Source organism: Blennius ocellaris (genome assembly GCF_963422515.1).
Source record: "Blennius ocellaris genome assembly, chromosome: 13".
Classification (NCBI taxonomy): Eukaryota; Metazoa; Chordata; class Actinopteri; order Blenniiformes; family Blenniidae; genus Blennius; species Blennius ocellaris.
The window spans coordinates 18126302-18152276 of NC_137662.1; the positions used below are offsets into that span (position 1 = coordinate 18126302).

The following is a 25975-nucleotide window of genomic DNA, read 5'->3' on the forward strand; positions in this document are numbered from 1 at the left end:
GCTCATATTTACCCTTTTCACACGCCCCCAGGTAAAACATTCATGCCACCTGGAGCTCATGTCTTCTGCATTAAATCTGTATCACCATATAACGACACGATCTGACTGGAATGGAAGATCAAATGTTAGTGTGGTTAAGATGGATAGCATGTAACCCTCGCCACTGACACTGCAGACGATGCTGTTAACAGCGGCCCATACATCTGACAACATCTTTTCATTTTTCTGTGACAGGGGAGAGGAGGCAGGGCACTATCGCACATGATCAGTGAACCTTTCAGACCCAGCCACTGGAGTGTAGTTTAACACCGCAGCTGTAGTGAGGCATAAACTCCCCACAGCCACCTAATCTTCCTCATCGTTGTCATAATCACCATCAGGTCACCATTTCACTATAATTATGACAGTTATCAATGTACAGCATCATCATCATTATCGCCACCACCATTATCATAATATTGTCATCAAAGCTTGGTCTACCTTTAGCTTCACAGAGCACAGTGTGGACAACTTTCTGCCCTTCTGCTTATGCATAAATAAACATGAGAACGGCAGTGGGTGAAGGATGGTGCTGTGCATTTTTATCGTGGTTTCAGAAATCTGTGTTTGCCCGCCTCAACCACCGACCATCAGGTCTAGTGGATTCAAATAGGCACGGTCACTGTCACTTGGGGCAGGTGCTTAAAGAAATAGACAATGATTATCAAGGTTTCAGTGATGTGCCTGTCAGATCTTAAAATGAGGCGTTACACTTTGATGGGTATTGTGTCGCAGAGGCAGGAGGAAAAGTAACGGTCAGGTTCTGGTTGGACTGTTTGGCCACAGGAGCTTTAAATTAGAAATGTGAAGGAGTAAGGCTGCGGAAGGGATGGGGACATCTGGGAATTGCGACAGGCATTAATCTAGCGGTGCGTTCAGATGCATTCGTCTTTCCCTTTCCGGTTCTGGCAGAAGCTCTCCTGAGTGTGGCAGTGAAATTGTTTTTTTTTTTTTTTTTTGCATGCAGTGTGTGCGGCTGTGTTTGCATGTATCTCCACTTAATGCCCATGTGTGCAGCGCGTCTGTGTGCAAACAAAAAAAAAAATCTGCATTGTGCATGGGAATGTTGGGGTAAGTGAAGTGCCAAATTATACCTTGTGGATGAGCAGGAGGGCTCCTGTGTCTGCTGCAGTCATTAGATGGAAAGCATGAATCTTGCTGTCTGTAGTCCATGTGCTCTGGGAGTAAGAGAGACTGCCTACACAGAGAAAAGACAGAGTGGGAGCATTTAAACTCCCACCTGCTCTCTGCCCTAAACTCATCCTCCTTGATCAGTGACCATGCTTTATACATCTGTCAAAACTGGAAGTAAATAAACTCTAAAGTGCAGTCCTCCCCATCACTTGCAATTGCATCATTCATAAACTATTACAAATTGTAAAACGAGAATGGTCTGTGGTCAAAAGCACTGCAAAGAGAAATTAGAATAGTTTAACACATAAAATTATGTGATGATTGTCTTTTGTGACTCTTCCTTCAACAGGATTGGCCTTCTACTTCTGGGCAAGCCTCTGGACAGAGAGACCACTGATCAGTATCGTCTGATTGTCACAGCATCTGATGGCAACCCTGGAGGGGTGAGACAAACACAATTATTTGCTTGATTCCTCTGTGTTCCTGATCTTCTAAGGTTGTTTTTTTTTTTTTACAAAAAAAAGCTCAATTTCTATCTCAAATATTTCATTAGCCCCGGGATATTTAGTGGTTTTTCAACTCAGAGTGCAATACATTGCAATTATGTTAGTAACACACAGTAAAAATCTGCCCTCGCACCATTTTTTTTGTCCCATCCCAAATTAATAAAGTGCCTCTACAAAAAAGGCAGGCTGCTCATTTTAGCTCACAATCTGTATGTACGTAGAAATTATGATTTTTGAGACTTTGGCACCCTGCTGAGTTCCTTAGTGGGACTTCCTCACAGATTAATGGGAGCCGTTTCAAAAATAACCAGAGTCAGTACAACTGTGTTGGAGATATTTTTACCTAGTTAGGTTCATTTGGAGTAACTATTGTGCCTGTCAGTCTACAAGTTGTAACCGTCTGTTCGAACGAGAAATACTGCCAATCCTCAGGTGTTTAACAATTGCCCAGTGTTCGTTTTTACAATTATAGTAGAACCGAGCAATAAGAAACATGTACGAGTGTTAATGCACTTCACTGATGAATGGCATACCAAAGTGTTTGTGAAAGGTTTGTAAATTTGTGTTTTTTATGTGCACAAAGGAGGTTCTAGCATTGCTGTTTGTCAGGCAAATGAAACCTATCTGCAGGTTTTGTTGGTCTATAATAAAGGAAAAAATAATAATGATTATGTTATGATAATATAGTAATTTTTGGAAGTAGTTGTATGTAACGCTATGAAGCATTTTAATAGAATCTGAGTTAAATGATGACATTGATGAAGTAAGCTGAAGCTCGATAACATTTCCAGTCTGAGCAAACAAATTGGATCATTTGTACTTTAGTGACAATGTAACTTTGTTCCAGGGTGATTTAGAAAAAAGCTGAGTATAATATGCACAGTGTAGGTGAACAGCCTCGCCAAACTACTTTGAAATCAGTGAAAATAAACAATCAGAACATAAGAATAACTAACTAAGGAATCAAACAGTCAGATCCTAACAAATACCTGCTCTAAACATACTGGATATTACATTTCTCAAAATGCAACCAGCAGCATGTTTTACTTAAATCCTTCTTGTCCAGTAAATGAGAGTAAATGACACACTTGATAAATGTTTTCTGGAGCTCAGGACTATATACAAGTGTTTTTACATGACTTACAAATTAAAATTGTTGTGCACAATAAGTTGAGTGTACTTTATGATAACTTCTGTGTAGTGGGTACTTGAGTTGTCAATTTGCAGTGTTTTACAGACAATGTTTTTGTAACTTAGCCTGGCAAAACAGGAGACCCAAAGCGAGTGTTGGCTGTGTTGTCTCCCACTGAGAGCTGATAATCATATAAACTGTCTTAATTTAATTAGACTTCACCTCGGATGGCTCAGTTTTTGTAGCCGCCTCTGTTCCAGGCAAAGGTGAATTGCCGTTTCCTTTTTAAGATGCTGTGTGTGATCAGTAATGAACATTAGCTGATGAGCTGTCACAAGAGTGATGTTGATAGCCCTCCTCTCACCTGGACGCTCATAAACACTCACTTCGACAGCTTCTTTTCATTCACTGGCAGGCGTGGTGTGTCTTTCAAGTGGAGCTGGATGAGAGGCTGCTGTTACCTTGCTGGTGAAGGAGAGCAAATAAGACTGTGAAAGGAGACAGGAGTGTAACGGCGAGAGCAGGAGGGGAAGAAGAAGATGGACAGTGACAGGGTCAGAGAGAAAAGAGCAAATAAATAAAGAGTGTGTGCGACTGCAACTCACAAAAAGAGGGAACCACAAACTAGTGCTCTTTGCCTTATGATTGATGGACGTACAGACCAACACACTTTACTGGCACATTGTATGTGTGGGATCCTGTCCATGGAGGGAATTACTGGAGGAATGTGTGTGTGTGTGAGCAAAATGTCACAGCTCTGAAGAAATCCTGTCACCACAGGAAAGGAGTTGAATGAGGGAGAGGAGTAAAGGTTTGTCGGAGTGTAGAAGTGTGGAGCACCCCGCTCAGTGCAGCAGAGAGCTGAAAGGAGGGAAGGGATCAAAATAAGCACAGGCGGAGAGGAAAGAAAGGGCACTGAGAGTGATAGAAAAAAAAAAAAAGGACGGGGACACCAGGGGTTTGGATGTGTAATTAGCACAGAACTTGGGTCGCCATGGCAACGTGACACAAGGAGCGAAGCAAGCCCCCCCCCTCCCACCACCCCACCCCCCCGGTGCTACTTCTCTTTGAAAATAGTCAAACACACGTGCCCACACACACATACGCGCACACACACACACACACACACACACACTTACATCACCATCTTGTTCAGTCCTTTCCCTTGTATTAATGTATTCAACTTGCTCCTTGGTCTAACCTTCACCCTCAACCACTGTACATATAAATGGACGAAGTGTTGGTTTGTTTTGAAGTTTTGGTGTATTCCTGTAATGTGAGCCTGAATTCCTTACCCGAACCTATACTGTTTAGCCCTCAAATTCATGGGTAGTGGTCTGGACTGGTTTAACATTTATTCTAATTTTAACCTTTAACTATTGCCTTGCCTTGTTTTCTCTATGGGGACCAGATTTATTCATTTATTTCCATGGGAGAATGGTGACATGTATGCACATGCACAAACCTTTCCTGATTATAACTCATTGCATCTTCGTTTACTGGTGCATGGAACAATTTGTGCTCATCATTGTGCTCAATTCACAATTTGTATTTTCTTTGTGGTTTAATCTTAAATTTACCCCCAAAAATTATTTCGAGCAAACTAAAGAAAACCGCATAAACAACTGACTGATCCAGTTGGTCCCGTCGACATGGCTTCTGCTCTGGACTGTCACTTAATGGCAAAGTGCAGATGGTGCAAACCGAAGAAGAGACATCACACAGCCCCATATTCTTTGTTAAATAAATAATTGCTGCTCATTAATCACACTCATGTCCATAGAGGTGGGATTTTTGGCTTTGATAGGAACACCCACACCAGGATGGAGAAGCTAATTGGCTTCAGATTTTCTGTAAAATGCGAAAGAAATAAGCAGTACCCACTGACTGTGAACTCCATTTTCTTATATCTTAGTTTTAACATTGAAGTAGCAACAGAGAATCTTTTTTTTTAAGCTGAGTTTCCATGTCAGTCACCATATGAAGGGTCTTGATTATCTAAGTCTCAGAAGTTAGACGAATAAAAAATATCGAATAATTGTGGATGATCTCCCAATGGACAGTAAGATGTAGATGACATTAACTAGGTCATTTTCTTCATGACATGTGGTGAACGACTCATCTATCAAGCATCGTTGTTTTTTCTTCACACAAATGCTAACTCCCGGGACCCACCCATTGTTCGTCCCCCAAAGGAGGCCATTTACTCCATTATTTGCATACACGTTCATCCCTGGGCACTGAGATATTACAGATTGTGCATATTCAGCCACTTTCTAAGATGATTTATAGAAGTGTGCTATGTGTCGCTACTGTGTCATTGTTTGAAGGTTAAAAGCAGTACAGTGGTCCACGTTGGCCTCGTAAATGAATGAACACCTCTGATGATGCTGCGGGCGATTTTTTTGGACTCACCCGACTTTGGCATTGCATAAAAACATCCATCCATTATCTGTACCAGCTCCGTCCTGGAGAGGGCATTTAATAGAAACGACCACAACATCGTTGTTTGCAAACAATAGGATGACTTAAAAGTCCAATGATGGCAGCATATACAATGCAAGAACAATGTTTGTAGAGTAATTGAAGTCTGAATCTTTGGTGTGTTAAAGCTTTGTTTCTTATTGCAAAGGAAGACGAAGTAATTGATCTGTCTTCACAATTTCATTTTCAATGACCTTGCTCATTCTTCTCCTGATTGACAATTTCAATACATAATTTCAAAATGATGTGGGAAATGGATCCATCGTTCTTTATTCAATAAATGATGAATAGGTATACCATACACACAGCAAGGCGGTTTGTTGTCATTACTGTTGTGCACTTTCCTTTAGAGAAGAGTTGATTATCTTTCCTTGCAAGGAGTGAAGTGTTTTGTTAGCAGCATTTTTTTTATCTAATTTAAATCTATTCCATACCCTTTGACCATTTTGAATTCAGAAAAGAATCTGAGTCAAATAGGAATGAACTTGCATATCTATATTATCTAGTAGCACCTGGCTGCATACCTGACAGCCTATACAGTTATAAATATGGATGAGAAATCAAAAAAACAGTACACACACAGGCCTTCTATATACTCTACCTGGCTATAGGACGTTTATGAATTCAATTTAAAAGCTCCACTAGGTTTGCTGGGTCCACTATTCCCTTTCCTGTGTCACAGCTAGAAGGCATTGTAATAGTTTTACTGACAAATCACCTCAATTTGTCACTATTCAGCATTGGCTTGTTGATTGAAATGATGCCATTTTTATACAATCAGAAAGCTTTTAGCATGTTCTTACAGCTATGAATAATTATGATTATAGTATAGCTTTCTGAATTCAAAATAAAGCAGCAGCAATGAACTCACGACACATGAGAGGCAGCTTTACTTATCTGACAATTACTCCTAAATCTGATACTGAACTTAGTATAAACGGTTGTAGGGGACACTGTTTTTTTTTTGTTTTTTTAATTGAGTACTTTTTTTGTTGTTGGTTTTTTTAGACATCCACTACCACTGTGAACATGGTCGTCACCGACGTCAACGATAACGACCCTGAGTTTAATCTCACCATATCCACCAACTTTACTGTGCAAGAAGAGGAGGCCAATTTATTCGTAGGACAAATCAGGGTGAGTGCAATGTTTCACATGGGCGATCTTTTTTTTGTGCTCATGTAATATATGTTCTTCTCCCAACTTTGGCAGTCCCTCCTTTGTTTTCGGTCATTTAGAGCTGATGTGACCTTTTCAATGTTTCATGTTTTATACTGTCTTCTTAGTCATGACTGCAACCACGGGTGGAGGAGTGAGGACGAATGTCATTTATTGTCTGAGTCAACAATGGTCAACAATATGTTTCAGTTTGACAAATTGTAGACAAATTAGTTTAAATTAATGATTAACAATTATTTAATTGACATCTTGTTTGCGTAAAGTTATAGCATGCATGAATGTACTGTGTCAAGTAAGGTGAAACAATCCCCTTTCTTCATGGTTTGTTTGTTTTTGTCCTCCATTTTCTTGCAGCTTCGCAGCCTGATTTTATATACAATAAGATGCCCAAATCCCCACATTTCCTCCCAACTCAGTGTTTTCAAACACAGTCTGAAACTCAATACAGTTCAGAGTTTTGCTTGAAAAATAGTAAACAAGGTTAAATGTTTGGAGAAGTGGCAGATGGCTTGGGGCACTATTACAATATTTCAGACTGTATTTTATTCTCATACTATATATATAATATTAAAAGAAAACCATGGGCTCAAGTTTGGATGTTTGTTTTAGCTGCTGCTCACTTCTGCAGGTTCACATGACAGCAAAAATATTGAATCAAATCGATTAAAGAGATGCCGTTCTATAAATGATGCATAGTAAATGAACATACCCTTAACTGGCTTGCATCCGATAGTTGTTCTTCCAGAGATGTAGCATTTCATCTCCGTGATGGAGGATAAAATCTGTAAAGTACAATTGCTTTCTTTAAAAGTCATCTCTTGGATAGATAGATATTTCAGTGTCATGTTAGTTTCTTATCCTGTCATTAAGTTGCTCATGCAAACAAAAAAATGCCATCGTCACTGAGGGTAAACGGGCATCGTCATATCAGTCACGTTCTTCATCTTTCGAGACATATGCTTTTAACATTAGGCTTCCCGTTACAGTTTTTAGAAGGTGATATAATATACTACCTCTAAATGTTAGGGGTTTATGAACTGTGAAATAAGACAAAAGGACACACAGAGGAAGCTCAGTGTTTGCATGCAGCAAAGCTACTTTCGCTCTCACTCCTAAGTGTTTCTCAGAATTGTAGCCAGCAGCTAGATTGGGGCTTAGCCCATCCCGCCGGCTCATTCTCTCTCTCTCTCTCTCTCTCTCTCTCTCGCTCTCTCTCGCTCTCTCTCTCGTCCTCTCTCTCTCTCTCGTCCTGCTTACGGAGGTTTTTCTCAGCTGGCTCTCTGCCAGCTTGAGCTGAGGCTCTGCTTCTCTGACTGAAAAGAAAAGTACATTAAAGTACTTAGCTGAACACAATCCCGCTCTCCATGCACATGCACATCAAGAGGTTCCAGCTTAGCCTGTTGTAGCTGATCAATAAGTTATGGAAGCCTTTTTTTTTTTTAACATTTTACAGTTTGGACATTGTATATGCAGATGGTCTTTTATGATGACCCTTCAAAAACTTGGACTTTGTGAGAATACCATGGCATCCAGTGGTTTAAAGCATATATACATTTTGGACTTGTAAAACAACTAATCTGGCCTGGAGACATCTACAAAGGTAGTGATGTGGTATCAATCATGTGACAATATGATAATGTTCCACAACATATACCTTGTACAGAGTTATGGCTGCTTTTGTGTCATAGATCTGAATTTTTGGATGCACGCCTTTACAGATATATTATGCCTCTTTTTATGATGCTTTGACTTTGCTTTGATCAACAATTTTACATCCATGTGTTTTTGGTAATTGAATAAGAACTGAGAGGAACAGACATGTGCAGCAGAAGCTGCCTTAGTGTTAATTAATTCATCATAACTAATATTTCCCTGTCCACCTACAGCCTGTCTCCACAATATCCTCCTGCCTCTTTCTGGCTTATCTCCATGACATAATCCTTTCATAGTTTGGACACATTTTTCTCACTTTCTATGCGGCGAGCACATTTTTGCATTTTAGGAAATCATGTTCATTGCATACTATCTGTGGAGACTATCCCTCAGGATGAGGTTTCAGAATAAACTGGACCTGTTTGCATGGATGATAAAAAGTGTGTTTTGTTTTACATTAGTCTAAAATATGATTTACATTTGCAGTCAAAGGCCAAGAAAGATCATATCATGAGAAATGTGCTTTTCTGCCTTGAAAATGGCTCTGTTTTTAGCAACATGTGTATGACATTTAAGTCTGCAGTGCCAATAAGCGCATTAAATGTATATGAAATGCCCCTTTGCTCCATCTGAACACTTTCCAGAGCCTTCCTGGAGTCATTAGTTCATTTACAAACTGCAGAGGGAGGATTTATTTCACATAGAAATACAGAGAGAGAAATATTAATATTTTATTGGACTCTTTACTTTGAGGTTGCAAAAAAGACAAAACAAATATTGAACATTTTTCTGTCTAATATTGGAGAATATCTATGACAAAAGAAAGGGAATATGTAATTAAAGGCAAGAGGACTGATCGGTTGCATCCACTCACTGCTGGAGATATCTGACATTGACATCTCTGTCAATGTGCCAGTTGTGGAAAAAAAAAAGTAAAAACACTATTTGCAGCCAGACCGTTGTCACTTTATGTACACCACTTAAGTATTTCTCTTTGTTTCATCATCCATGTTGATAGGCTGACACATGGTCAGTTGCTGCTTGCACTCTTTTCTTAGGCCGAAATAACATCTTGTGATATGAGATTTTTAATTTTATTTATTTTTTTATTTTAAAGCGCTTTGTGCAAGTGTGTATGTGGTATACGTTTTCCTTGTCAAATAGTAGCCTGCAGCTTACTGTTACATGACATGCGTGATAAGAGTCAGCAGTAGAATAGGGAACTAATGGAGTGGAGATGGAGACTTATGAAATGAACTGCATATACTCTGAGTTACAGTACGAAAAGTCTTGCAGAGAGAGCAAGTGCCCTCCTGCGCATGCATGGATTTCCACCGGGTACTGTGTGTGCTTCCGCCTACAATCTAAAGAATTGCTTGTTAAGTTAATTGGTGATTCTAAATTGTCCGTAGGTGCAAATATGTTTGGATGACTGTCTGCCTCTCCGCTAGCGCTGTGATGTATTGGAAACCTGTCCAGGGTTTATCTCACCTTTCTCCCTGTGTCAGCTGGGATGGATTTTAGCCCCACTGAACCTATACAGGGTACTAGCCGTAATGCAATACCAATGGATAGGTGGGTACTTTGACTGTCTATGCTTCAGATTTCCATGCGATGTGTTCTAGTTTCTTTTTCTCCTTATACATCTTTGAATTCACCTGCAGACAGTAATAGTGCAGCCCTCAAAGCTTCAGGCAATTGCCAGCAGTGAAGATGACTGCAGTGCATATGCATAATGCGGCTAAGTAGCTTAATGTTAGCCTTAAAGCATTTTGGATTATCGTAACAGTAATTGGAACTGGTTCCCACCTGTTCCTATTTTACACACACTTGCACCGACACCAGACGCTTTACCAGGTTATCACAAATGACAGCTTTGCTGGCTGTGCTAATAGAGTCATTTGTTCTGTGACTGACAAATCCTACATCATATAAGCTCCCGTCTGTTTGCTCCGAGCAGGGAGCCATAATCTAAGAATGCAGATGACCGGAGGACAAATCGATTAGAATTTGTGTCAAACATGTCATGGAAACATCATGGGATATTGTTACAGCTAATACAATGCTGTCTATTTAGTTTGCGATTACATTTTCCATTTTTTGATCAAATTAATTGAGTACAGTGCTTCAAGACGAATGGTGCATGCATGGATGGATGGATGTTAAAGTATGTTGTTTTCAAAATAATATTTAGGATTTTTACCAATATACAGTATTTATTTTTTAATCCAGCTACAATACATTATCGACTGATTATATTGGGGCGGCTGCTCTACTTAAAGTGGAAATGTGTTGCTTGTTGCTCATTCAGCTTGAGATTTAAGAAATTCTTGGGTTTTCTGGTTTAAGTATTAATCAAAGTGATCATTCTATGCAAAGCTGAATCCATAAAACAAACATTGAAACAACACATGCAACACACTTTGAAGCATTATTTTAAGTGGCTATGTATTAAACACATGCACAGCCTGCGCCACAGGCTGCTTTTTGCGCAGCAACTACTCGTCGCTCTGCATGCAATGAATTGTGGAAGTCATATTTTTTAGATGGTAAGCATCATAAACACTAAATACGCCAAAGGTTCTTGCCGGTAAATCTCAAGATTTCTTTTAGTGTGTAGAAAAGTCATCATTTAGACAAGGGATTGAAATGGGGTGGGGATGGAAGGTGGCGGGTTCTGAGTAAATAGCCACTAATGTGTGTAATGGTACAATGAATCAATCAGAAAGACGAACAACCCTATTGAAATTTGTACGCAGCTTTGCTCTGACTCGTCTTTCTGGCTTTATCCATGTTAATAATTCTTTGATAACTGATGGGGATACGAGCACGTTTTTATTTATTTATTTATTTTTCATTTCACAGCTTATGAGCCGCTTTCATATGTTGTTTTGTGTGTATATTATGGTCGCTCTTATGACTGTGCGAAACAAGGGACTCCTCTCCATACTACCCCCGAGACAGAGTAATGTGTTCGTTTTGCAAAAGCTTAATGCAAAAGGTCCCATTTTTTTCAGTTAAAGCTTTCAGTGTTTGTCAGAGGCTTTGTGTTAAACTAATTAAAGAGCACTTTTTGCAGTCATATGTTTTCATGTGAAGTCTCCCCCTCCTCCCACAGCTCCACTGAGGCATCTTTTGTCTGTATTTTATGCTGCCTTGTCCTTACTTGCACTGAGGTTGAGGAATAATTGCCAAACAGACAGATGAAATGTAGTTTGATCTACGTGTGTCTTTGTCCTCTTCCCTCTCCCTTTTTTTTTCCCATCCTGTCTCTTACTCTCTCCAGAGATTGACAAGAGAGACTGCTCGAGCAGACAGCATTTATATCAACAGGCATGTTAATGACCTGCCATAAATTTAACTTATTTTCACTCTGCTGGATCATTTTAGGATAACAGAATACACCCAATGCCTCTTTTCAGCTTCTGCCTTTTCTTCTGTTTGTTTGTTTTGTTTTTTGTTTTGTTTTTTTTCACAATCACATGCATGCTCTTAAGCTTGGATTTGGCTTTTTTTTTGATGAGAAGTACAATTCGTTTGAAAAAAGTGTGGTGTTTTCTTTGCCCCCAAATGATTACTGAAAAGTTCCAGTCTGCCTTTAATCTCAATCTCAAGAAATATGATAGTTGTTTTTGGCTCTGCCTCTGCGCTGTAGCTTATGCGGCTTTCTAAGTAAACCTCTGTAAATATATACGAGGTATTAAGATAAAACCGCGCTCTAATGGATCATGTAATGGATCAAATTTACAACAGCTGCTGTTTATCCTAAGCATGACACCTCTGCTTTCCTCAGGTAAAATCAGGTATTCATACGTTGTTGTGTCTGTGAATATGTATCTCTTTTCTGTCCTTGATAAGAGCGAAATGGATTTGCAGCTTTTCTCACAGGTTGTACGCAGCCCACTTTCACTTGACTTGATTCAGGAATCATTCACGACTGTTTACGCTTCAATTGACATCACATTAACAAACTATTACTCCTCCATTGGATAATATCTGTTATGTGTTTGCTTTATCTCTCTGTGCAGGGAGTTATGGGAATTTTAAAGGTATCTTTATTTTTTTGTGGATAAAGTAACATCAATCATAAGTGAATGCCGAGACTTTTTCCTGTGTCTATTTCAAAAACTATAGTTTTACATTGTATTGCCAGCTGTGTACTATATACTATATTGGTTTATTTGGTGGAGTAGGTTGTCTCTATTGTCCCAGTGTCCATGAGCAAGACATCGATCACATTGATCTCAATGGCGGTTGAGTTTGAGCACTTTGTATGACAACCATCATCAGAGTTTCTTGGTGAATATGATCTACAATGCAAAGCACTATATCAGTGGAAGCTATTTACGATTTTACCATGCAGTTTTAAAAGTGATTTAGTTTATTGACTCCATAGTAGATGAGACAAATGTAAATCTGCCACTTGATTCACTTGTTTTGTGGATTTCTGCCTACCTGTGTTAGATTATGACCTCATACTAACATTATCACCACCACCACCAAAAAAAGGTCCAATGTGTCTTGAATTGTGTATCAATAAAGGTATAAATTGTATTTTCTTACTTCTACCATAAACAATGCGTGTACTTTTCCCACATCTCCTGGACTTACTTAATATACATCAAATGTGTGGTGTAACAAAGCCCAACATTGGAATTGAAACTAAAGACCAATTTAAGCAACACCCTCCAAAGGCATGCTGCCCAGATATTAATACTTCTTGTATCCCTGCACGACTACAAGGTTATCATTAATCTTCCCGGAGCTGAACCTCCAATTATATTCTCTTTCCACAGGCCACCGATCCAGATGCCGGAGCTAATGGCCAGGTGCAATATCGGATTGTGAATCATCCAGATTTATTTCTAATCGGTACGAATGGAAGCATCTACACAAGAGTGCCACTTGACCGGGAGCTAAGGAACCACTATGACTTAGTGGTAGAGGCCTCAGACGGTGCAGTGGACCCTCGACGGACCACTCTGACCCTCTCCATCCAGGTCACGGATATCGATGATAATAGCCCAGTCTTCTCACAGCAAACTTATGTGGTGAACGTTCCCGAGAACAGCCCTGTGGGAACGGTCATCTTGAAGCTCAGTGTAAGCAATTTCAAGTGCAAGTATTTACAGCAAGAGTTGTTGTCTCATTTTTTTTTCTCCTGTCTCCCTTCATATTACGTAGTTACTTGTGTTAACAGCCTTTTAGCATCTCCTGCCTTTAAGAGCAGGCGTTTTAGTGTTTAAAATGTCAAGCGCTTCCAGACAAATGCTTTCTCAGACAGTAGCATATACAATCCTAACATACAGGGAAAGAAAAACAGCTTTCAGCTGTTGTGGCGGCTTTCTGGCCATTTTCGGATAGGACTAAACCTAATACTGTTTTTTTTTTCCAAGCATTAACTGGCTTTTGGTAGCTTTTTCTTCTCCAGCCCGACAGACTAATTCATTTTGGGATACATTTTGAGGGGAAAAAACCAACTCTTTTTTTTGATTGGTCCGCTTTAACTTATTGGATAGTTTCGACACAGTCGAATGTTGGTGCATAATGTAAAGAGAAGCCATGTGCGTGCAGAGCAAATACTAGCAGAAGGGCAAGTAATTGCTGGCATATTGTGAGTGACATCTCCTGGAGGGGATAAAGCTGGAGGGGGGGGTGAGTGGTAGGGAGGGGGCTGAGGAGCGTGAGTGACAGTGGCACTGTGACACTATTAATCTCCAAGACGGCGACACCTCCATCAACTCTAAACAGACGGGGGCAGCAGTCAAGACATGTAAAGAGCAAAAGTGAGATAGACCAGACCTTTCCTCACAAAAAAGACAAAGAACTGGTTTACATTGGTAGATTAAAGCATGTAGCTTATACTTGAACGAACATTTTGATTTGCACTAATAACCCATGTTGTGGACATAGGGACAACATGAATACCAAGAGGCATTCCAGTCCATCCATTTTTCTATTTATGATAGTAATATTGACTTTTTTCATATTTTCTTGATTTGATAGTTGACTTTCCCTTTATTAATAACTGCAGGTTCTGACTTATTCCGAGCACCATTTTTTTTACAGATATAAAAAAGTATATATTGTAATGACCTTGATAGACTCCTCTAAGATGAATTTGAGAAAAACTGTGGTGTTAGTGGCAAAACAGTGGCAAAGTATAGGCTGCATTGTGGGGAAACCTGATGCATTTTCCTTTTAACAATGTGAATTAAGTGTGTTTGCAGATTCTGGCATTAAAGTGGCTCCCACAATAGCAATACTAATACAAAAAAAAAATCAGTGTTTTGTTTTTTTGTTTTGTTTTTCTGAGCTGCGTGTTCAAAAAAAGCCCATACTGGTTGCAGCAATTTAATCTTTACAACTAAACATTACTTGTCTGAACAATACCCATATTAGGCCATAAAATCACACCACAGTCTCATGACTTATCGTTGCTGAGCCAAATACTTAATTTGTGTTTACTTTCCAAATGGACTCGAAATCAACTGATAAAATTAAAGGTTGAGAAGCTTGAGTGACAATACTTTTACAGAGCTTGAGTGCAGGCGAGGCTTTAAAGGCCATGTTGTGAGCATTGTTAGCAACCACTTTTTCAATGCAAATAAAGGCTTCAAAAATAATTGTATTTTATGGAATTAAATATGATTTGTTGAGGCTGAGTTAAGCACAGAATTCATATTTCAGGTTTCTAAACAAAGGTGCACAGGGAATGCAAAACATGCATTGATGGGAACTCACACAGCACTCGACAAGCCTTAGATGTGATTTGTGATCACCTCAAATCATGAATTATATGATAGAGTAGGTGCATGTGTGAATTTCTCTCCTGCCAAACTCGAGATTCACATCATCCTCAGCTGAATTCTGTGTTTGATGAACAAGCATCAGCATGCATTCTTTGTCTTCATTGTTAATACAATTAATGTTGTTACCCCCCAAAATTATATATTCATCTTCTATACCCACATCATACACGTTATGATAGTAGTGACTTGAGTCTATCTCAACTAAATGTGGGTAAAAGGCACTTTACATTTTGGTCAGCCTTTTAGTTCATCACTATGTTGACACCTGGAGACAGACAGATCTCATTGCCTTGCAAATTATTGCTACTTAAAGATTTGTGATTTAATGCAATGAACTCAATTTGTCCTTTGTGGCTTAATTTAATCATAACCACCCGATTAATGATGGATGTAGCTAACCCCTACAGCATAAAACGCAGTTTTAAAATAGAAACATAAATATTAATCGTGTACTTATTAAACCCATCAGCTTATATGCGAGTGCAATATCTTATTTTGAGTTATTTCTGCTTTTATCAATCTTTTTTTGTTACTCAAATATTGTGTGTTTTCTTTTAATGTATTCCTCTCGTTTGGTTCTTCATCTCACAGGCGGTGGATTCAGACCTTTTCTCTAACGTCACTTATCGGATCAAGACTGAATCGGCCAGGCAGCTGTTTTCTCTGAACGCAATCACAGGGGAGTTGGCTGTGGTGCAGACCCTGGATTTTGAGGACCTGGCAGCTATGGGCATGGGGACCTCGTACACTTTCCAGGTGGAAGCTGTCGACCAAGGAGGGGTCATGCCCCCAGGGCAAGCCACTGTCACGGTCCGCATCACGGTAAGAGCCTTCCAAAAGTCAGTCTGCCATTACCTCCTTGTGGTTCTTTCATCTATCCTCATTGTCCCTTTGGAGTCGCAGCACTGCCCGTGCATATGTGGCGAGTCACTATGTGAGACATATGACATCATTTTCCCTGCACTGCTGTTGTTTATTATTCAGTTTACTCTTTTTCTTTTAAAGGCAGATAACTTCCCTTTTATATAACATGTTGGCCTCCTGAACAGCTCATCCTCATAGCACAACCAGAAAAAGAGGGTTGATGGATAGGTGCTTGTGTATTTCACACAGTGCTATTCCAGATCTGAATGACTCATTAGCTTTGTGACAGCAATTATGTCAGGTTTTTCAGGAGCTTGTGTTCCCTTTCCAGCCTTTCATGCGATTAACAGCTGAATCCCAACCAAAGGATTAGACGCCTTGTGTCGTGATATTATTTGTGTGTATGCGTCAATAGTTGTGTGGTGTATTTCCTCAAAGTGTGTATGCATTCATCTCTGAATCCATCCTCCTCCAGTGACTGTCTCAAAATCGACATTACACAGGAAAGCAGGAAGTGCCCAAGTTTTAATAAGCATGCTCGCCGCGTGGTCTGCCAACCTGTGGAGTGAGTTTGTCCTCTGATAAGGACGAGCTTTGTGGCATTCTTTGTGCTGTCACCCAGACATGGCGCGTGAAAGGATAAGGCATTGCACAACCGCTGATATCAAACCAATGTCAGCCTTTTCAAATGGCAGATGTGAGCCTAATAGATTCATGCAGCCTTCCTGTAGACTAAAGATGGAGCTGATTCGACTCTCTTCTTCATGTAACAACACCACAGTATTATTTGATGTTCCCTGTGCTTGACGGGTTTTTCTCCCTTGTTTTGTTGTTGTTGTTTTTTTTATCAAACACCCCGCTGTGCTGGATTGAGTGTCCTTCTTGTCTCGCTGTTCCGATTGAACTGTACAAACTTTTTCCTTCTTTATTCACGTTGGATTTGTAGAACTGTGTGTGCTTGTGAGTGTGGGTGCATGGTTGGCCTTCAATCGCCGTGTGTATACGGACATGTAGTACCATGCATATTGTAAGCAAGCATGTACTGTGGGGACATCCTGCTAATAGTGTGCTTGGAAACACTTGCAGCCTGGGCATCAGCCTTTGTTGTTCAAAGCAAGATCTGGATCATAGATTTTCTGCTCGGAAACTTGTGTTTAGATCAACAAAAGGCGCCCTCCTCCATCACTGAGCGTAAAGAACACAATGTTGCCCATTGAATTCCTGAGAAATATATGAAGGGCCCTCTGAGCTTTCATTGCCATGCAGCTATCAAGATTTCTTTTCTTTGAGAACGAGGTAAACTCTACTCTATGCATTATTTACAGGAAGAAGGTGATTAAAAGCTACGGTTGATGTGTTGAAATTCTCATGTATTGCGGTGAGGAGTAAATCACTGAGCATTATCAAAACCATTTCATCACCGATATAGAGTTTCATATAGGCAGGAGAAAAATGGAAGACACTGTGAGCCATCGATCGTTATCTCGTTATTTGTTTTGTCTGGTTATAAGAGTCAGCACTAGAATTTGAAATGCCTCACAATTTCATGATATCCTGTCAGCTTTCTTGTGTGGTTTGTCAGGAGGTCTTAATTTTGTTGTGCAGGCATACAATGTGCAACTGTGCAATGGCAATAATGACTTATCTTATCTTAGGATTTATCAAAACAATGCTCCTGTGTGTTTTCAGAACTGGTTTGAAAGATCCATCCCTCACAGTGAATTATGAATTACCCAATGAATAGTTCATTCAACCATTAAATTATCACCTAAATTGTTATATTTTCTATTTTCTGTGATTTCTTTTTTGTATATTTGCATTATTTTAATACATTTTCCCACATTTCTTAAATTCACATTAGTTTTCAACTTCATCATAGTTTATTCAAAGATCATAAGTCATTTCCAAGAAACATTGTATTATATAGGACAATTCCTTTTATTTGTGTGAAGTGTTTCTAGATAGTTTTATCGCAGTATCATCTTCATTTGTAATGGTCTTACGATTATATATGCATTTATTATTGTGATGACATTCACTTCTCAGATAGATAAGACAAACAGTTCATTTTAATGTCATTGCTGTTCCTCTGTTGCTATCAACTGGAATGTAACTGAAGACTTACTGCAAAATAATATTGTGCGTAATCAGTCATGTAATAACTACTAACCACTTTTTTTTTTCTCTTTAGGACATGAATGACTTCTCCCCCATTTTCAGCCAAGACTTGTATAGGGGCATGGTAGCTCCTAATGCAGAGAAAGGAACGGTCATTACAACTGTGTTTGCAGAGGATCAGGACCCACCGGTGAGTATGCACAAATTATTTATCAAATATGCATCATAAACAAGGAAGATGATACAATTTCTTTTTTAATTGCATGTTGATCACATGATGCATTTTAAATATTATTTTAGGGCCATGTCGCTCCCATTAGAGATTCATTGTGTCATCCCCCATTGTTCTATCTCCTGCTGTAAGAGGATCTTGCTTAGCATCCTCACTTGTGTGAGTCATCGAGCCGTTGCCTCAGACGGTGTCATGTTTCCTCAAAGTTCTCTACCTCACTATATCTAAGCGGGTTGCCTTGGGAATGGAGCTATTATATATTTATTTATTTGAGTCGGAGGGAAACCAAAGACCAAAATTACACAATGACAGATGAAAAAGTGTGTGACATAGTGTTGTGACAAGAAGTTTTATGGCGAGTACACACTCTGACAACTCCGAACTGCACGTCATTTACCGCAGATGAACTCTTTTTACTGGCATCCCCACCCACCTTAATATTTCATTGCACTTTGTGAGTCAGCAGTCCTCTTGCTTACATCCTCCTTTTCTTTTGGTTTCACTTTTGTTTACGGAGACTTCCCTCGTAGGGCTCTTAGTTACTTTGGCAATTTATTCTCAAATATTCTGAGGAAATAAAGTGAATGAGAAGATCTCAGTGACTTCTGAGCTTTGCTCAAATACCTTTCGGCCCTGAATGTTGTTTTTTGTTTTGTTTTGGGGGGTTTTTCCGTGAAAACTTGTAAAACTGCACCAGGATGCTTTTTAATAATGGTTGTCCTGCTGGTGGTACCTCACCAGGACTGGATAAGCTTGTGCTCTTTCTGCAGCGCATAAACACAGAGTGATGTGGATGCCTGTCAGTGTCGTCTGTGGGTGATGGAACATATCCAGAATGACAGTCTTTTTTTTTATTTGAGCTTGTGCTTTTTCTCTCATTACTTCTTCCAAAAAATATTCAACAGCACTAAAGCACAAATAAGATATTGTGTTACCATGAGCACAGAGGCTGCGCATCATGCACAGGAGTGACACAGAGAAATGGTTTGACTGACAGGGGGATTAGATTTCCTAACAGGGGCTGACTAACCCAGTCTCTTATTGACCTGGATATGGGAGCTCAAAGTGGTTTATTGACAGGATGGCTGTCATCGACACCTCCGCTTGATGGAGCAGAGCTTAGTCTTGTCTATTGCGTACTAAATGCACAAACAAATGCATGCTCACATGCTCTCTCACTGCTACGGAGAGTCGTATAAAATCCAGACAGCCGAAGAGAGAAAGAAGGAAGTAGATCATGTCAGACATATGTTATGCATTGATTTATTTCAAGACAATATACTATTCTTTGGGGTAGACGTAACCCGTAAAAAAAAAGTGTTATTTATAAAGTGTCTTTAGTGTCTATTTTTTGTCTGTATTCAAAACGGCTTTGGCAAAGCCAAAGAGCAGCAAGGAAAAAGAGAGAGGTTGAAAAAAGTATTTTAATTCCTAAAATAAATTCACAAAACTATTTTCACTCCACCACCTGGTAACTCAAATAATATGTATGTATGTATGTATGTATGTATGTATGTATGTATATATATATATTTATTTATTTATTTTTTAAGGCATTTTACATAGTGTAATAATGTCGGCTCCAATGAACTGTATGATTATGGTAGACACAAATGTTCCAGAAGCACATTTTGCTTTTGAGTACAAAAGTTCAAGTCTCTTTCAATAAGAAAGTCTCATTTGTCAAAAATAAGACTTTAGTTTCCGACCACAGATAAAATTCACTCTTACTGCTTCTTGTGTTTTCAATTTTCCCCACGTGTTTTAGTCACTTCGCAAATCTACTTTCATGTCTGAAATGACCAAAATAATGCCTTAAATTTGTTCCACTCCTGATTGAAGTTATGCCACTGTGCTGTGTATTTTTTAGATATCGAGTGACAGTTCTAGTACTTCCCTCAATCATCTAGCTTTTATTTATTGAAGAGAGTTAGACTTTTATTGGAAAAGAAATACATCTATCAAAGCCACATTTGGACATTAATCCTTTTTGAAAACCTCTCACTCGGTAGCAGCAAGAGAGGTGTTTTTTTTTTTTTGTACTCAAACTACAGTTTGTCTGCATTTTTTTTACTCGTCTGCAATGTTAATAGCGCGGTGAGTTCACTCTAGTGGTGAATATAAAATATTCATAGTCTGTTAGTTACATGCCATACAAGAGAAAGTGTTGTACATCTAAGAATGTCTGCGGACAGAAACAAGGTAAACTCACGCTGTAAGCACACTCCACTCACAGTTGGGCTTGTTTTTGTCCATCATCTCTAAGTCTTTACATTTCCTGAGTCTATCACTTTGAAACTCTGCAGTCTACCAACAATTTCCTTTTCCTTTTTTTTTTTTATATATATACATTGAATATAGCACGGAAAAGCTTCTGTATGGTATGCTTTTGATATAGTGGAGTTCTGGTCAACGTAGGGGTTTCAAAGAGCAAAGCAAATAACATAAATAGAGGAGAAGGAGGCTGAGTGCTGTTATCTGACTGACTGACTCACTGATTGTATGTTCAGCTTTGAGCCAAGGATTTTTAACCTGCTGTCATCGCCGAGGAGTTCGTACATTCGAGTGGTCTGTGGGACGTGTTTTTGTTGTTTCTGATCTTGACCTCACACCACATCTTCACACGAGAGAAAACAATTTGAGGAGCTTTTAGGAAGAATGCTTTATTTTCTTCAAGAATCCCCTTACTGAGTTCACCTCGATAGTTTTGAAACCTCTTAGTGATAGATTTGTGCCTGTAAGTCTCCCGAAGGTATTCACACTACAAGAGGATTTACCTCACTTTCCTGCCCTGGGTTGTACCCCGTCCCCGGGGAGTAAAATCTGCTCCAGCAAGCTTCAATAAGCTTATTTAAAATTTGTGAGGTTTTAGTGTCCAAAGGGACGACACTGGAACAAGATAAGCTTATAGAGATGATTACTAATCAGGAACCGTGATTAATCATAATCAAAGGGTCATAATAAAATCCAGACTGTCTAATGAATGAGCGTGCGTTACTGATGAGAGAAAAAAAGATGGATTTAATGGAGAGGTTTTTATTTGATATAAAAGGAACAGGTTGAATGAGCTTGTATAAGATTTCAAATATGAGGATGAGACTAATGGGGGTCATGACAAGCTAAGAGTTTTTCATATGGATGACAGAAGATGGGTAATTTTTCAGAGTACATGAGAACAACAGTTTGCCACTTCTGCTGCGTCACTTAATTAGACAATCACATTTTAAATGCATCTTTATTGTAACAGTATGGCTATACTATCTTGTCCTGAATACACATGGAAATATTGGACAAATTAGTTTCATTTGACAATGTTATTTCCCTTTTTTTACCCTTTAGGATGGCACATAACAATTGTCCAGGGACTACAGACGAAACATAGCCATTAAGCAAATTCTGGCATATTTTGCAGAAATGTATGCTACTATGCACTGTCCCTATAATAAAATACATGAATTAAAAAAATGTTATATGCTGGACTAAGAAACAAACAAGGGCGAATAGAGTGCTCAGTGATCTTTGTGTTTTTTTTTTGTTTTTTTACCTTAGTGAATATTTCTGACCAGGTATAAATCTTATTTGTCCCTATAGTGACATTATGATTCCACAGCTGACAGATTGACATACAGCTTTTAAAGATACAAAGAATCCATAAGCACAACTTAATCTGTGTATGTTCTGTAGACTTTACTGTAAAATGCTCGATTGAATGCATGAATGAAGACATTATGCAAAGATTAGAAAATTAAGTTACATAATCCATTTTATTCCAGAGAAAAATAACACATGTTAAAAGTATACCGTGTTGCCATTTCACATACATTATTTGCTTATTCTTAATTTGATGAGCACAACAGATCTCAAATGGTTTGGACAGGAAAAGGAAAATGAACAAAAGTATGTTGAACTAGTTGGAGAAGCATTTTGTACCTAGTTTGGTTTACTTGTCCAAAGATCTTGACTATGACTGGATATCAAGGCTTTAGACCAATGTCTGAATCTTAGGAACTCCTGTATTGATAAGAAGCCTGACTTTGCACTTAAAACCACTGTACAGACTCAGGAACATTTCCATAAATGAGTGTCTGTGAACACAATTCATTGCACAATCATCAAATACAAGTTACTTCTCTATCATGCAAAAATATGTGAACTATGAAATATGTGAAAAAGGTGAACACAACCCAAATATGCTTCAGTTTATTTTGCAGTGGACCAAGGAAAAATAGTTTTGTGTGTAGATAAGTTAACATTTATTGTCCCAATAAGTCATGGGTGTCTTGCACGGTAAGGAGATGAGGAATTATTCACCTTGTTATTGCCCTAGAGTTCAAAAGCTTGCAGCTGTGATGATATGAATTTGTAAAACTGGAGCAACTTGCTTGTCTGAAAAGGCTCTTTCATTGTGGCAAAGCGTTTTTTTTTCTGTTCCTTTTTAGAGTGCTGTGTTGGGGGAGTTTAAATATGTGTCTGTCTATTTAGAATGTCCCCATTGTTGGATGAATAAATGATCATCTAATGTTTTCTCCAAGAATTTATTACTGAGGAATGCTTTCAATTTTTTCCACTTTTGACAAAAGGTGATGTCCAGACAAGGAGGTTTTTATGAAACTGATTTTGTCCCACCTCTTTTCTTCAGGGTACTCCAGCCAGTTTTGTCCGTTACAGAGTGGACCTGGACAGGTCACCATATAGTGGGAGCATCTTTGAGGTGGAAGAGGAAACGGGAAGAGTCATCACGAAGGTCAATCTCAATGAAGAACCCAGCGTCACTTTTCAAGTGAGTGACTGTGGATATTAGAATCAACTCGGGTGATTCCGGGAGTTTCTGAGAACAGCAGCCTGGGGGAGGAAGCTGTCTGTGTGGGCTGTGTTGGAAAACAGAGCCGTTTAACTACTACCAGATGGGAGGAGTTTAAAAAGTTTTTTTGTCTTGGATGTGACAGATGTACAGAAAGGCCCTGGATTACTACAGATCTTGGGTGGAGTGAAGATTCGGACCAATAATCCTTTCTGCTGCCTGTTTGAGTCTGGTCACGTCTTGTTTTAAGAGCAGAAGATGTTTTTTTTTTAAATATTTTTATTGATAAGTTAAACTTGCTAAGTTGCCACAGAAGGGTATGACCTCTGCTGGGCCTTTTTCTAGACAGTTTCTCTATTGGAGGTCCACAACCAGTACAGAGAGATAGTGGATCCTAAGAACCAGAAGTAATCCACAGTAGATGCTGTGTTGTTCAGGATGATAATTGAGTGGTGTACTCCTGTACACCCTCATCTCTACAGTATTTTGCATTTCCAGCTGGAGATGGTACTGACTGTACTATTCACCACTCTTGTAGATCAAGCCAATGATGGTGGTGTAATCTGTGAACTTGGCAATTCCTTACCTGAACAGTTTGGTTTAAATTCCTCCGCAGAGTCATTTTGTGAGATTTAGGTTTGTATCACAAATGATTACCGTGTGCACTCAATTATTATTACTCTACGATTAGTTTGATAATGAAGGAGCCAGCAACTGTAAATTGAGCAGTGTGCCAAGTGAGATAACTTAGCTTTTAAATATGTTGGTAATATAGCAAAAACCACTCCATTCTCAGGCAGCAGTGATTTTATATGTACATTTATGATGTCATGGTGGCAGTAGGCCTGAGTGTGATAGTCACAAAAAATTCAATGTTCAGAAACACTATATACTGTACATCCCTTTGCACATGTTAGTTTTATTATTTGCCCTTATTGTTGGTTTTCTTGCGTGGTGCGGGACATAATAATTGATTGCACATGTGGATATTGATTGTGAATCAGAGAGTCTTGCTTGCACAAAGTTCACTGACTAATGTTGGTGTTCATTCCATTGACTCTTTTGTCTTTGTGACTGCTGATATTGAGTTTTCCTATAGATCGAGCAGCCACCCTCACAAGGGACTTGAATAGCCATGTTTTACCAACTTGAGGTGACCTTGTATAGACATCTCTATAGGTGGCGATTGTGAAGCAGCTCATGTGGGATATTAGGCCCTAATGTGTTCATTCCCTCAGAAGCCATCAGTTTATCTTTAGAATGTCATTTATTGTCTCTTTCCATTCCTTGCTGTTTTAAAAACACTTGCCTGTGCCCCCCCCACTCTCTCTCTCTCTCTCTCTCTCTCTCTCTCTCTCTCTCTCTCTCTCTCTCTCTCTCACCCCACCCCCCACCAGCCCTATTCTCAACAGTCTATAAATGTAGATCAATACATTCATACTCACTCTCTGGGAGCTTTTCAGGCAGCTCGCCAGATCCTATTTTGCCAGTCGGTCTTTATTAGAATGCAGAGCATGTCCACAAAAAGTCTCTGGCACCCTCAAAGATGGAATTATTTGTGTCACGAGTAATAGTATGCTTTAAAAATGTAACAGTTTCCTGCTCGCATTTGCATGCGTTTGTTGTTTTACATGTGTTCTCTTGCCCACTGCAGTTGTTTGTGATAGCCTTCGACGACGGGGAGCCGGTGAAGTCCAACAGCACTTTGGTAGAGATCACTGTCCTGCAGCCTTCTCGCATCCCAATCTTCACCCAGGAGGAGTACAGGTAAGTACCCCTGACACACTGTTGATGCAGCTGCCTCCACATGTAGCTTCACACACCAAAGAGCAGCTCAGACAGGGAGAGACACTGGAAAAGGCAGCAGAAATTGGACCAGAACAACTTCACACACATTTACATCTTGCGGGCGCATATTCCATTGAGGCTCTATAATACTTTGGTTAATATTTAATCACTTGATGAATTTTATATTTCACTTTGAACTGGCTGCATGTGCATTTATTTTATTTTATAACAGTAGCTGTCTGTGCATTATTGCGTCCTTGTTATCAACACTCGGTCAAGTGACTCCATCTTGTCATGCTGTTGTCTCGCTGCATGACTGATATGGGTTTTATGTGTGAATATATGTTGCCGCTTTAGGGTAGATCCTGCATATCATCACTGTTGTAAACCATATTTGTGGGAAAACCTGGGCTCACCTCCGAGTTTATTGAAAGTCTCTTTTGACAGGATTTAACAGTTTTGAACTGTTAGACCTGCAGAGATAAGAGATGAGGAAACATATTTTTGGCTGTTTTGCGATGACTGACTGCCTCACATGTTATTTACTCGTGATATTGGCCCAAGGCTAAGCACGGTTTGCCCTGTGCATTATGGATGCCATAAGTCAGGAGGAGGCCAAGAAATGTTTTCTAATTACAAAAGGCCCTGAGGATTATTAACAAGGCAAAGAAACTGCTTTGAAAAATCTTGTGTAATGATGAAATGCGGTCACAGTTGCTGTCGATTATGTCGCGCTGTAGTATCTCGGCATCCTAGCCGTATTGTAAGGTTTCAAGGCCCGATGGCAGTTACCTGGCACAATGCAGTCACGGGATGCTTAAAGAAAAGCTTACTTTAAGTGGATTGATTTACTAGCTTGTGTCTCAGTCGTATAGTTCAGCGCCTTGGCAGAGTTTAAGGGAGTTTGATATGCTTCTACACATAAGTCCGGGGATGTGAGTCCTGCCTGACCTGTCAACACCTCACTTGGAGTGTTTGGGGGTTTTTTTTTTCTGCGTTTTTTTGCGCAGGTTTATCGTTCTGCTCATCACACTGTCTTTGGTTAATCTTCAACTGAGTGAATGTGTCACTGCAAATGTGTATTTCGTTACACAGATCAGTATGTGTGCATGTGCTTATCACGTAAATGCTTTCCTGATGGTTTATAATCCAGCACTTTGTGTGTGAGCTCACGTTCTTCTGTTGCTCAGCTTTATCCAATGATTGATACACAGGAACAGCGGCGTAGCAGCT

General features: G+C 39.4%; 1 protein-coding gene across 1 annotated transcript in view; it reads left to right on the forward strand.

Moving 5' to 3' along the window:
- The window catches only part of LOC308138869 (protocadherin-15-like), a gene marked incomplete at both ends in the record, with an annotated part of 142041 nt that overhangs the window by 65589 nt on the left and 50477 nt on the right, over positions 1 to 25975 (forward strand). The window contains 7 exon segments of the mRNA XM_080508153.1: positions 1523 to 1616; positions 6304 to 6432; positions 12924 to 13229; positions 15531 to 15761; positions 17995 to 18111; positions 22793 to 22933; positions 24609 to 24721. Of these exon segments, the coding sequence (XP_080364279.1) occupies positions 1523 to 1616; positions 6304 to 6432; positions 12924 to 13229; positions 15531 to 15761; positions 17995 to 18111; positions 22793 to 22933; positions 24609 to 24721 (1131 nt within the window).